We start from the raw sequence: 14539 nt of genomic DNA, 5'->3' as shown, positions 1-14539 counted from the left end.
CAATGGTGGCGTTTGTGAAGCTTTTCTATGTGAAATCTATATAAAAAAAATTTTGTCAAGCGCCATCAGCGGAAAAAAAAGCCCTAATGAGAACAATTTTGCCCCGTGAATACGGGTGCAGGGCACTACAATTTAGGGCTTTTTTCATCCACGGGTAGCGCTTGTGCTTTTTTTTGCTGGTGATGGCGTTTGTAAAATTTTGTTTATATAGATTTCAGATACAAAAGCTCCACAAGCGCCGCCAGTGGAGGAAAAAAGCCCTAAATTGTAATGCCCTGTGAATTGGACTGCAGCAGTCCAATTAAGAAGACTAGAAATACAGGAGGACTTACTCCCTATCTCGCCTGTATATGAAAACCGTTCCGCTATATGGCCGCCGCATAATTGAGGGGCGCTACTAGTACCCCGGTAACGTGCGCGACTTGTATCGCTTTTTTTAACAATGCGCACAATACAAACATACTCTGATAAACATCATGTGTATAATGCTCTATTAATGTTTGTCAGAGTATGTTTGTATTGTGGGCATTGTAAAAAAAAAGCGACACAAGTCGCGCACGTTACCGAGGTACTACTAGCGTCCCTCAATTATGCGGCGACCATATAGCGGAACGGTTTTTTGAGGCAAGTTCGTCCTCCTGTATTTCTAGTCTTCTTGAGTCCAATTCACAGAGCGAATTTTTTACAATTTAGGCGAGGGGGAAGTCAATTGTGTAATCTGGTGTACATCGGGAGAAGAATCTTCAATAATCTCTTGTAATCGTACAGAAATGATTACGGAAAAATCGTGTAATCGATGTAATCTAAAGTACTCTTGAAATCTTTTATAATCATCAATAAATTTTATGTAATCACCAGTAATCTTACGTCGTATATCTGTAATCTGCGAAAATTTTCTAGTAATCGTGATATAATTACAGAAAATCTCAGTAATCTTCCCTTCTCTGTGTTCAGATCGCGCATGCGCGTGTATACATGCACATGAATGGTATATTATTTTTTTTTTCTTTATTCGTTTTTCATTAATTTTTTTTTTCTTCTTTGAATTTCAAGTGTAATCATAAAAGATTACATGGAATCTTTGTGATTACCAAAAAAAAAAAGTAATCTTGTGTAATCATTAGGAATATTGAATGATTACAGGTAATCTGTAATCTGGTGTAATCTTTAATAATTTACAATAATCTCGTGTAATCTTTTTGAAATCTTTGAATTCTAAGTGTAATCACAAAAAATTACTGGGATTCTTTGTGATTACAAAAAAGGTAATCTTGTGTAATCATTGGAAAGATTACATGATTACCGGTAATCTATAATCTGGTGTACACTGAATTTTGGAGTGACTTCCCTCTCTTTGCCGGTAATGGCGCTTGTAAAATTTTTTTATATAGGGTGCATTCCTTTAATGAAAAATTTTTTTTCGCTCTGCAATTTTGCTCTGTAATACCCATTGATTTCACATACAAAAGCTTCACAAGCGCCACCAGTGGCGGAAAAAAGCCCTAAATTGTAATGCCCTGTGAATTGGACGGCAGGTTTCACTCTACGCACATTAGGTGCTTTCTTTTGTGTATTTATATTTTTTCACTTCAATATATGCACATGCGCATGTCATGCAACCTTGAGGAGACAACTGTGGCGTCGAACAAGTAATTCTTAAAAAATAAGAATTAAAACATGGCTGATCTAGCCCCTCATGTCCTACGCTTTTGCTGACTGCGCATTCAATTGCGCATGCGCTAAAGTAAACAGGAAAAAAAATAAATACACAAAAGAAAGCACCTATACAAACAGCACCCGTATTCAGAGGATGTTCTCATTAGGGCTTTTTTTTCCGATGGTGGCGCTTGTGAAGCTTTTCTATGTAAAATCAATAGGTGCGTTCTTTCGTCAATTTTTTGTTGACGCATCATGACCGCGCATTTGCGCAAAAGCTAAAAAAGCACGTAAGTTTTTAATTGTTTTGAAGTGTGGGTAACGCACACATGCATACTTTGAAAATTTTACTTGATTCTTCGACTTCTGCGCAAATGCGTGGTCATGATGCGCCAATAAAAAATTGACGAAAGAACGCACCTTATATAAAAAGTTCACAAGCGCCGCCATCGGAAAAAAAAGCCCTAATGAGAACATCCTCTGAATACGGGTGCAGGACTGCTTTATGTTGAGAGTAGGGATGCGCAATGGACAGACTCGTATGTAGGATTAATGGCGTTTTACATTATGCTGAATTAAGTTAGCCTGTACTCTGTTGATTTGACGGATTTCAGCCAATAGCAGTTTACGAAGCGTCCGCCATTACAGTTCATCGTCTACTTTCGACTTTGCTGCCTGTATGTACACGAGTTAGTGTGTGTTACTGTGTTTCTGTGGGGAAGTTGTTCTGTGGCTAGTGGGATATATCAGCTTTTTTCGTTAAATTTTTTACCTATTCTTTTTTTATTTAACTCAAATATTACAATTAAATCTTGTGGACCATGTATCCCGTAGGCCAGTGTAAGTCGATAGAATTCTCAAATTGAACGTTGCAACTTTTAATGAGTGCTTAACGAAAGTAATATTAACGTGAAAATAGAAAAAATTGCGTCGGAAGAGAGGTGGGGGTCAAAAAAAAAAAAGTAGATGCAGCTTAGCCTTACTGAACAATTGTCTAGACCTCAGGCGAGCCTAGGATAGTTAAATTTTCTTTAACTCATTTTGACAAATTCATTCAGACATCCTGTATTTTTCATTAATCGTATTCAAAAACAATGATAAAAAACTATTTGTTTGTTAAGTTTTTTCACTAAAATTAATAAAAACTGATGAAAAATTATTCGAAAAACGGAAATAGTAATAAAACAGTACAAAAACAAAGGCAATAAGTGTACGGATGAACAATTAGGGCGATACAATACGTGCAAGATTGTTGACTTTTCTTTCGTTTTATAGAATTACGTTATCTAAACTCTCTTTCTTCTCGGTCCCCCTACTTTTATTTGTCTAACAAACTGTATAGTATAACTATTACTTACTATAAAAAAAAGTTTTTCTGTCTCTTCGTCTTATTTTTTAAAATCATTCATTTCATCGAGTTTTACAAATATCATTAAAATGTTTATTTATGTAAATTTCAATGATCGTGATGCAACAATTATACGAACTATAATATAACTGGATATTTCAGTGGAATAATTATTATTACTTGATAATCGAACATATTTATTTTATCTTAGTTCTAAAGCGAAATATTTTTACTTATGTATGATTTTTTTCGAGAAACATTTTTTTTTTTTAACAATTGGTTTTTAATCTTTATTTTTGACAGATAACATGTGTTTTACAAGATAATTGATTCCTTAAGTAACTACGATATCACTGGAATTACGTACATTTCGAAAGTTTTGAAAAAATGGAGCAAAAACATTGTAATAAATTCTTTAACACATACCCATTATCAGTAAAAATGTGTTCTATACTAATTATGTTGCATTTGCTTGTTTTTTTTTTTTGTTTAATATCAGCTCCTCCACCGGGGCAAACAACAAGCACGGCCGTGGATGCAGCAGGGAGCAGTGTTTCAGCATTGAGCTCTCTAGGAGTTGTGCCCACACAACAACAAACACACACACCGCCACAACCACCAGATTTACCAGGTAAAAAAAAGTGTGATATACTATTAACAATTAAAACAAAAAAAAATGGATACTTAAATAATGACAAAAAAATAAACTTACTTCCAGTGTTCTCATGTCCTCGAAGGCCAAATATTGGGCGCGAAGGTCGTACAATTGGCCTCAGGGCAAATCATTTCCAAATAACAATGCCACGTGGTTTTGTTCATCATTATGATATTGGTATTCAACCTGATAAATGTCCACGTAAAGTTAACCGGGAAATAATTGAAACAATGGTACATTGCTACAGTAAAATATTTGGTGCATTAAAGCCTGTATTTGATGGAAGAAATAATTTATATACAAGAGATCCATTGACAGTTGGTAATGATAAATTAGATCTTGAAGTAATATTACCTGGTGAAGGCAAAGATCGTGTATTTCGTGTGACAATTAAATGGGTCGCACGAGTATCACTTTATGCATTAGAAGAAGCACTTGAAGGACGAACTAGACAAATTCCATATGATGCTATTTTAGCGCTTGATGTTGTCATGAGACATTTACCGTCAATGACATACACACCGGTCGGTAGATCATTTTTCAGTACACCTGATGGTTATTACCATCCACTTGGTGGTGGTCGAGAAGTTTGGTTTGGTTTTCATCAATCAGTTAGACCATCACAATGGAAAATGATGCTTAATATTGATGTATCAGCAACAGCATTTTATAAAGCACAGCCTGTTATTGAATTTATGTGTGAAGTACTTGATATAAGAGATATTAATGAACAACGTAAGCCTTTAACTGACTCACAGAGAGTTAAATTTACCAAAGAAATTAAAGGTTTGAAAATTGAGATTACCCATTGTGGTACAATGAGACGAAAATACAGAGTTTGTAATGTTACAAGAAAACCAGCACAAATGCAATCGTTTCCATTGCAATTAGAAAATGGACAAACAGTTGAATGTACAGTTGCCAAGTACTTTTTAGATAAATATAAGATGAAATTGCGTTATCCACATTTGCCATGTCTTCAAGTTGGACAAGAACATAAACACACATATCTACCACTTGAGGTAAATTTTTTACGTAGTCAAAACTATTTATATTAAATCTTTATTTAAATATTTGTCATTGATATCATTAGATACTAAAAAAAAAAAAGCAAGTCATCATACTAATTAATTTACTTTTATATCTCAGGTCTGCAATATTGTTGCTGGTCAACGTTGTATCAAAAAACTTACTGACATGCAAACTTCAACAATGATAAAAGCAACAGCTCGTTCAGCCCCAGATCGAGAACGTGAAATAAACAATCTTGTTAGACGTGCTGATTTTAATAATGATTCGTATGTTCAAGAATTTGGTTTGACTATATCAAATAATATGATGGAAGTTCGTGGTAGAGTTTTACCACCTCCAAAATTGCAGTACGGTGGACGTGTTAGTTCTCTCAGTGGACAGGTAAAAATTGCCTTAAAATTTTAAATATATAACTATATATTTTCTTTAAGTGAAGCACATTTTTATACATTACTTTAATTCTTCTGAATTTACTTATTATAACTTTTTTTTACAGACAAAGCAGCAGGCATTGCCTAACCAGGGTGTATGGGACATGCGTGGAAAACAATTTTATACTGGCGTAGAAATTAGAGTGTGGGCTATTGCGTGTTTTGCACCACAGAGAACAGTGAGGGAAGATGCTCTTCGATCATTTACTTCACAACTTCAAAAAATAAGTAATGATGCAGGTATGCCAATAATTGGTCAACCATGTTTTTGCAAATATGCAACTGGACCTGATCAAGTTGAGCCCATGTTTCGTTACTTAAAAAATACGTTCCCAGCTCTTCAACTAGTTTGTGTTGTTTTACCTGGAAAAACACCAGTCTATGCTGAAGTCAAAAGAGTTGGTGACACACTTTTAGGAATGGCTACCCAATGTGTTCAAGCTAAAAACGTAAACAAAACCTCACCTCAGACACTTTCAAATTTGTGTTTAAAAATTAATGTTAAACTTGGAGGCATTAATAGCATTCTAGTTCCAAGTATTCGACCCAAAGTTTTTAATGAACCCGTTATATTTTTGGGAGCTGATGTAACTCATCCACCAGCTGGTGATAATAAAAAACCTAGCATTGCTGCAGTCGTTGGTAGTGTTGATGCTCATCCATCACGTTATGCTGCCACTGTTAGAGTTCAACAACACCGTCAAGAGATAATTCAGGAACTCAGTGCCATGGTTCGAGAATTGTTAATTATGTTCTATAAGAGTACTGGAGGATACAAGCCCCATCGAATTATTCTCTATCGTGATGGTGTGTCTGAAGGACAATTTCTTCATGTTCTTCAGCATGAACTTACGGCGATTCGTGAAGCTTGCATCAAACTCGAAGCTGATTATAAACCTGGCATTACCTTTATTGTTGTTCAAAAAAGACATCATACACGATTATTTTGTGCTGATAAAAAGGAACAAAGTGGAAAAAGTGGAAATATTCCTGCAGGCACTACTGTTGATGTTTGCATTACACATCCCACTGAGTTTGATTTTTATTTGTGCAGTCATCAAGGAATTCAGGTATGTTTTTAATTTTTATTGATGTATATTAATTTTATCAAATAACTTTTAAGAATTGAAAAGTTATTTACATCCCTGACACGAATAAGTAACTCTTTCAAAAGATCCAGTTATTTTTGGGGTAATCTTGGTACGGAATCTGTAACACAGCTTTGACTAAATGTGGGGGGCTGACATAAAGCCATAATTTAAATTTAATAATGTTAACCTTTGTTTTTTTTTTTTTTTTCCCTAGGGAACCTCGAGGCCTTCGCACTATCATGTTCTCTGGGATGATAACCATTTTGAAAGTGACGAGCTACAATGCTTGACTTATCAGCTCTGTCACACATATGTTAGATGTACGAGGTCTGTAAGTATTCCTGCTCCAGCATACTATGCTCATCTCGTAGCATTCCGAGCTCGATATCATCTTGTCGAAAAAGAACATGACAGGTAAGTTAAGCAAATGTCCTTGAAAAATTATATATTCTTATTCAGTAAAGCACATATTATCACATTCTCTTAAAACCTAAAAAACATAAATGCTTCATAATAAGAGGGTACATTATCGGTCGAGAATATTGTGATTTATACTATAATCAGTTTTAAATATTTTAACTTTTTAAAACTTGACAAAACATAAGTGCATGTTAAATGTCATTTTTTTTTTTTTTCATTTTAAATATTTTATTTTATACTCGCTCTTTCAAGTGTCTTTATTTTTCAAACACATTAACTATTTATATTATTGTATAGATATGCAATAAGTCTTTGTCTACTATAGTTTGTATAAATTTTATTTTCTTTCAGGTCTTCTTTAATACTTTACGTGTTTATATTTTTGATAGACATATGAACTGTATTCGATTTATGATTTATTTATGTTTTAGTGGAGAAGGTAGTCATCAATCAGGGTGTAGTGAAGACAGAACTCCTGGCGCAATGGCTCGGGCAATCACGGTTCACGCAGATACAAAGCGAGTAATGTACTTTGCGTAAAATTATTTTCATTAAATAAGCTTCATACGGCATAGATAAAAAAAATTGTGTCAAAAAAAAAAAAAAAAAAAGAAAAAACCAAAACATTTTTAAACTTGATGGTATCATCAGATATGATTCTTCGGTGGCCAATTTTTTTTTTTTTCATTTATTGCTAATGGAATCATAAATAAGAGAGTACCCATGAACACATTTTACCTCATTCTATGTGGTAAGTTTTTGAAGTAAAAACGGTGCTTTTAGTTGATCATGTTTTTAGATTTATATTTAAGAAAAATAATCAACTATTGAAAATATATGCGATTATTTTTTTCGTGAAATAATACTTGATTCTTGAAATTAACTCATTTTCATAAACGAAAATTTATTTTTCGCTGAAAAGTTTAATAATTACGCTTATTTTTGCCTTGTTTAATAGTTTTCTTTGTACATATCTGATACAGAATAAAGTTGATTTTTATCCGTTTTTCTCACAAGTCAATATTATCCTGTTTGCTGTACAACTTTTTATTATTTCTTGCATTTGATTGACGATAAAATGAAAATTAATAAATCACGCATTATTATCTAAATGAATGAAAAAAAAAAAAAAAAATTAATAATAATTTGTATATATTGTCAACGTGTTATCAATTTGCACGAGTAAAAGATATATTGATATAATTAAATATATGTATATCAAAAAAAGTCAAATAAAAAACATTTAGAAAAGTATTAAATTGGCCACCACAAGTTTATAAAAATGCGGCTTTAACTTCAATTATTATTTCTGAATTTATTTGTTTAATCGTGTATTTAATTTTAAGATGGATAATCGATAATTATTGAGTATCATAGCGATTAAATAATGCGAGCAGGATTCAGTTTCTCACTTTACTATCTGTTCATTATCAATTAATGTCGTTTTAATATAAATGCATCGCTTTGTTCAAGAAAACGAACGTACTCTGAACGTACGAACGTACTCAGTCTGAATTGATTATTGAACGTTGTAACATAAGACTTTGATTATCATCCAAGAATCAGTAATGGATTTTTTTCCCCATTGATGTTAGCATTTTAAAATTCTTGATCACTTTCTTCACATTTCTTAGGCAAAAATAAATAAATAATAATAATAATGATAATAATAATAATGTTATAATTATAATAGTTGAGAATTAACGATTCTTGGATGGTGGTAAAAGAAAAGATAATTACGCTTATTTAGAGAAAAAAAAATATACTTTCGATTTACAAGTTGAACTTTTTTTCTGTTGCATACTGAAAAATTGAAAAAGATGAAATAAATTAGAATTCATATGTATAACTGCATGATCGCATAATAAGAACTTTGAATGTTTTGAAAATAATGTACATCGTAAGAACTTTCGAAAATTGAGACCCTCAAAATGGTGGTGTCTAATTTTTTTTTTAATTTTAGTTTCTTTTTTTTTTATGTACTATTTATAAATAATTATCACATGTTTTTACTTTTTTGGCTCTAATTATTACAAGTAATAAAATTAATTGGAAATCTAAGCTACTAAAATAAGCTGAAGTGCCCTAAGAAGAAAGTTCTATATCAATGCAATGCTAAAAAATATGATGAATATTTAAAATTTTGAAAAATGAAAATGATATAATATAACTTTAGATGAAAGAAAAAAATAGATAAATAAATAATAAAAAAATTATTTCTGATTTTCAATTATGCGTGAATTAAGTTTTAAGTACAATAATGTTTTTTAGATTTAGTTACATCAAACCAAGATGTAAGTTACAATGCAATTTGGAAAAAAAAAACCATGAAAAATCGATGATACAAACATTACATATATTGTTAAATTGCAATCATTCGTGAGTGACATTCATCATTGAAATTTTCAATTATAAATAACCATTTATTTATGTATAATAGATATTTACTTTCGATTACTTTTGATTGTTCCAAAAAATTAAATTTATCTTTTTTTTCTTTACTTACTCACTATATACTTATTGGAATCTTTGATTTACCGTTATGAATTTACAATCATATCAACAAGAACCTGCAATATTTTTTCTCTTCTAATATCAGTATTATATTAAAATAAAATAAAATAAAAAAACAAATTGAAGCTATATTTGAATAATCAGTACGAAAAACAATCTTTCTGAAACAGAATTGAAGTTCAAAATAATAATAATAATATTACATCTGTGTGTTAAGGATTCCAATGTGTTTAAACTACAATTAAATGAAAAAAAGCTTTTAAAAATAAAATAAGTTGTCATTTACGAAGAATTTTCACCATAAACCATATTTATTTTCTAGTTATATGAACAATATTAATGCTTAGAAAGTACAGACAGTTTAATAATTCGACTTCTGCAACACTCATGAAAGTCATAAAAGTTTATTATTCATTACTTATCATTTTGCTAAGTAAATATTTAGTACTCCACGTATTAAACATTGAAGATAAACGAATAAGGCGAACATATTTGTGATTATCATAGTATAAAAATCTATAAATACAAATTTTAGAGAAATTTACTACTAAAAGCTTGACTGTAATTAAGAATTTATTGTATCATGTTGTTAACAAATGTGTACCAAAATTTCTACAACATGCACAAATCGTAAATAATAATATTGATAACAATAAAAATAAGTATTGCAAAAAATATAAACAACTGGTTGATGAAAATAGTTTGTTGAAACAAAAAGTGAATGTAAAATATTGATACCTGTAACACGACCATTTGAGGTTTTTTTTCAACACTGATACTAATAATACTGAAATGATAAATGATTATAGTTATGCTATCAAAAAGTAATTTTTTCAAGAGTCTCATTGAAATTAAATACGGTATATATAAAAAGAACATAATTTTTGCCATTTTTTTTCCCAAGGATAATAATTTAAAAGGTCCTTGGGTGCATTCCTTTTATAAAAAAAATTTTCCAAAATCCGCTTACAAAGTATAACTCATGTGTAAAAATGTCAAATTCCAAAATTCTGCTTTTGTTTAAATTTTAAAAATTTTTTTCACATGTACTTTTTTTGCTTTTTTATTACCTATTAGAAAAACAAAAAAAAAAAAAGATCCCAAGAAATTTCAATCAATTTTCCAATTGATTAACCCTGGCGGAAGACTTGATCGATTGAAATGAGCACTATTTCAATAGCAGTCTTATCGCTGTTCAATAGAAAAACTGAAAGATAATTATAGAGCCTGTAATTAAAATATAAGTAAATAAATTAGATAAACATCCTTGAAACAAAAAAAATTTTACAATTCTAACACGTTAAAAAATCCTAAACTAGATTTTATTACGAATCAATTGCTGATTTAGGAATTGAATATTTTGAGATTATAAATGAGTTCTACCGTCTGATTGATTAACAAGTTTTCGTGGAACGCATTTCTTCAACAAAGGAATAACAATTCGTGCTCATTTCGTAAACATTTTAATAGCAAAAAAAATAGTGATTCGTAAATACTCAATTCGTACGCATTTCTTTAGCAAAAATATAACAGTTCAGCAGCATTTCCATACCAAACTTTTTGTTACGAATATTATTATTTTCAAATAAAATCGACAGTAACATAACGGCATTGCGAGAAAATTCAAAAGTTAATGTCAGTAGATTAAACGTAGGCAATAGGTAAAAAAATTCAAATAATTAAAAATTTTTCTATTGAAATGCGTACAAAATTAGTACGAATTGTAGTTTCTTTGTTGCCGAAACGGAAGCTTGTTTATCAATTTATAACCTCAAAATGTTCAATTTCTGTATGTAGAAAAACCTAGTTTAGGATTTTTTAACGTGTTAGAATTATTTTATAAGTTAATTTCTTTCAAGGATTTTTATCTAATTTATTCTTTTATATTCGAGTTAGAGGCTCTATTTAACAGCGATCAGACTGCTACTGAAAGAGCGCTCATTTCGTTAACAGGTAACTATTTATCTGTTGTTGAGTCTTAGTCAATAAGCTGATCATCATCATTCATAAAATCCATTATAACTTTTTAAATTTTTGAGATAGATACTTTATATTCATCATATTTTAATACTTATTGAAAGAGCTTTAAATTATTTTAGAGATTTTTACGATAACGTAGTTTTTTTAACGTTTCTACTAACAATTGTGCTTTGAAGTAAAATTTTAAAGAAAAATCGGAGCCGAGAGAAAAATTATTTACCAAAAAATCGGAAAAAATGCGGCCAAAAATCGGAGAGAATAACGATTGAAACGTAAAGCTATTCCTATATCTTTAGGCATCTGTTCAACTCCAAATCATACGATATCACAAGGTGGCAACGAGACAATGAAAGAAAATGATAAAGTACCATGATGAATCTAATGTTATATAATGTAACAACTGAATCTCAAAACATATTATTATTGTCTTTATATGTTTGCGTTTTCGATTTATTTTTGATAAAGTTTGTAAAGGTATATACAATAATTGCAATTGTTTCTAGTTTTGAATAAGATACTGGTCAATCACGTTTAAAGTGCATGTCTTGTGTTATAAAATTAGAATCCCAGAAGTATCAAAAACCTCCACCAACTATTGCAACAAGAAAGGTGTTAAAGAATAAAACTTCACAACAAAAAGTTAAATGATGTTAGCAAAAGGTAAATATTACTAAAGTAAATTGACATTATTATCATAATTTATGTTGATTTTATTGTATAATTGTTTGTGATTCTTTTTAGTAACACTTGTACAATCAGTACTTTTTAGATTGATTTACTTGAATTATATATTAGTGAACTGAGATGTTGTATTTTGAATTTAACCACTTATATATCACCAAATTAATAGAATTAAAAAGCAGATTAAAGTTGCTAAAACCGAATAGCTATAGCTGAAAACTTGATACTTTATACTATGTACAAAGAAGATTTAACTGTCCATTTGTTGTCTTATATTTTAAGTGCCATAGAAGATAATAAAGTTCCTAATATTAGCTGTGATAAACATGATCTAAGATCTCAAATTTTAAGTTTTTTTTATAATTTTTCGTATGAATAAACTTTCTCATCATTGCAATGATATTCATTTATCATCAAATAGAGAAAAAACTCAAATGTACAAAATTAAAGTAGGTATAAATAATTTCAAGTAGCAACATAATGTAACAATTCATTCAAACTTAATAAAAAAAACTAAATGTAAAGATTGGTAATTTTAATTATTAAGTAGTTATAATTTGACTTGTCACATTATTATGTGCAAAGAGTTCATGAAAAAATATAAACAAAAATAACAAGTGACCATGGAACCGTCTAATAAGCTTATAATATACCTACCCTAGTAGGTCAGATCTCGAGATACAGACGCACCTGAAATAATTTAAACGTATGGAACTCAAGTAATAATTCTATCCAGTACGAATCAAGGATAATTTTATACATTGCATGTGTATTTAAAAAACTCTTATCTCTAAACATTAAATATAAAACAATTTCCATAATATTCGTAGAAAAATAGCAACGAAAATAACTATAAAAGTAAATATTTTATATTTCCAGCATTGCGATTCTTTTAGAGTCGTTGAGATTATGTCATTTTGTAATGTTTTACCAATTGAAATAATCTCGCCTTTCATAGAGTGTTTTGAAGCTTCGACAATTTCAACAGTAATCATTTTCCCCATAAGTTCTTTTTTCATAGGAACTAATACTTGTTCATAATACTTATTATGACCAACAAAGTGCTTTTGATCATGAGAAATCTCAGTAACTAATACCATCTGTATTTCTCCAACTTTGTGTCTATAAGGTTCATAACTCTGGAAAAAATCAGATAATTTTTTCGTTCTTTGTTTTACTTGTTGAGTTGGAACTTTCACCATTTTTGCAGCAGGTGTACCAGGTCTTGGAAAGAATTGATTAATAAAAAGAGATGGGAATTTGTACTTTTTACACAAACTCATTGTATCTTCAAAATTATCTGCAGTTTCCGTTGGAAACCCACAAATAATGTCAGTAGCAATAGTGACACCAGGAACTTTATCCTGTAAAAAGTCCACAACCTTTTCAAAATCAGATCTTAAATATTCTCTTTTCATGTCATTCAAGACTTGATCACTGCCTGATTGTACTGGAACATGAAGAAAACTGTAAACTCTCGGATGCTTGAGAATTTTACTAATTTCATCTAGATGCTCAAGTATATAGGGTGGGTTCGTCATGCCTATCCTCATCATACAGTCATTAGGAATAATGTCAACTAATTTCCAAAGAAGTTCTGGTAAACTTGTGCCAATATCTCGACCATATGCACCCGTATCTTCTGATGTGAGCCAAAGCTCACAAACACCTTCGTCAAATGCTTGTTTTGCTCTCTCAATAATTTGTTCTGGTGGATAACTTCCTAATTCACCTCTAGCATGTTTTGTTTTGCAATAAGTGCATTGGTTTAAACACCCAGTGTTTATTGCAACTATTTCGATCAGCGGATTTCTGCGAACTTTCGGCAACGACAATGGCGCACCTCCAATTTTTTTTCCTGATACTTTTTTTTGACCTAGGAACCGCACTGTATTGCCTTTTAATGTTTCTTCAACAACTTCAACAACCCGATCAATTTGTTGGACTCCAATGACACTCATACCTTGAAGAAATTTAGTCTTTGGCGCTCCTTGAGGTACACATCTATAACAATAATGGAATACATAATAACATTAGTTTCAAGTTTTGATATTCTTTTCAGAGGAAAGGTAAATTTTTCTCTTCATTTTTTCATTTGATATATAAAGTTTTTTATAGAGAACTAAGAATTGTTTGATAAATTGGTACTATTTTATTACCCGGCTAGAACAACGTGTTTTCCTGCTTTTTTTCCACTTTCAATTTCATTACGAAAATGATCTTCAGAAGGTGCTTTGACAGTGCAGGAGTTTAATAACCAAAGATCAGCTTTTTCTTGACAATCCGTTAAATTGTAACCGTAAGCAGTCAGCTGACCCGCCATGTATTCACTGTCTGAACTGTTATGAGTGCATCCCCAAGTCTTAACATAAATCGTTTGGGTACCAGGAACGACACTAGCTAAAATTTCCGGTTTCTCAACGACATTTCCATTTATATGTTGTGTTTTTGGCTTTGATCTTATTGTCACGTTTTTTCTTGAACTATATCTTTCCTTTGGGGTTATGTCTTGGGACGATATCAAATCTTCAATATCGTCAATTATTTCTACACATGAAGACATCGTTCAATTGCATTCAATGCGTCACTAATTAATTAATTAATTTTTTCTTTTTTACAGACGATAAAAAAAAATATATAAAACTTATTTTGTGCTGAAATATGCATCTACATAAATTATAGACAGATTAAAGACAGTAAGGCAACAGGCCAACAGTAAGGCCTCATTTAC

The 14539-nt window shown here is 30.7% G+C and overlaps 2 protein-coding genes across 6 annotated transcripts in view; one reads left to right on the top strand and one right to left on the bottom strand.

Annotated features, from left to right (window-relative positions):
- LOC122848817 (protein argonaute-2) overlaps window positions 1-8731 on the top strand; it is a 22827-nt gene extending 14096 nt beyond the window's left edge. For 2 of the 5 annotated variants that reach the window (XM_044147165.1, XM_044147176.1), the window contains 6 exons: window positions 3504-3635; window positions 3723-4681; window positions 4809-5072; window positions 5188-6192; window positions 6428-6627; window positions 7065-8731. In XM_044147165.1, the coding sequence (XP_044003100.1) occupies window positions 3504-3635; window positions 3723-4681; window positions 4809-5072; window positions 5188-6192; window positions 6428-6627; window positions 7065-7173 (2669 nt within the window). In that variant the 3' untranslated portion in view covers window positions 7174-8731. Of the gene's footprint in view, window positions 1-2285; window positions 2497-3307; window positions 3408-3503; window positions 3636-3722; window positions 4682-4808; window positions 5073-5187; window positions 6193-6427; window positions 6628-7064 lie in introns of those variants that run through there. The other 3 variants (XM_044147202.1, XM_044147193.1, XM_044147185.1) reach the window with 3 other exon arrangements.
- LOC122848952 (threonylcarbamoyladenosine tRNA methylthiotransferase) lies at window positions 7294-14539 on the bottom strand. Its single transcript, XM_044147446.1, has 2 exons — window positions 13968-14539; window positions 7294-13812 (listed from the first exon to the last, which is right to left on the bottom strand). Exons 1-2 carry the CDS (start codon window positions 14369-14371, stop codon window positions 12606-12608), a joined length of 1611 nt encoding a protein of 536 aa, XP_044003381.1. The 5' UTR covers window positions 14372-14539; the 3' UTR covers window positions 7294-12605.

This window comes from Aphidius gifuensis, linkage group LG1 (genome assembly GCF_014905175.1).
Source record: "Aphidius gifuensis isolate YNYX2018 linkage group LG1, ASM1490517v1, whole genome shotgun sequence".
In the NCBI taxonomy this organism is placed as follows: domain Eukaryota; kingdom Metazoa; phylum Arthropoda; class Insecta; order Hymenoptera; family Braconidae; genus Aphidius; species Aphidius gifuensis.
Note: the sequence above shows the minus strand (reverse complement) of the source record. Positions and strands in the feature narration are given on the sequence as shown.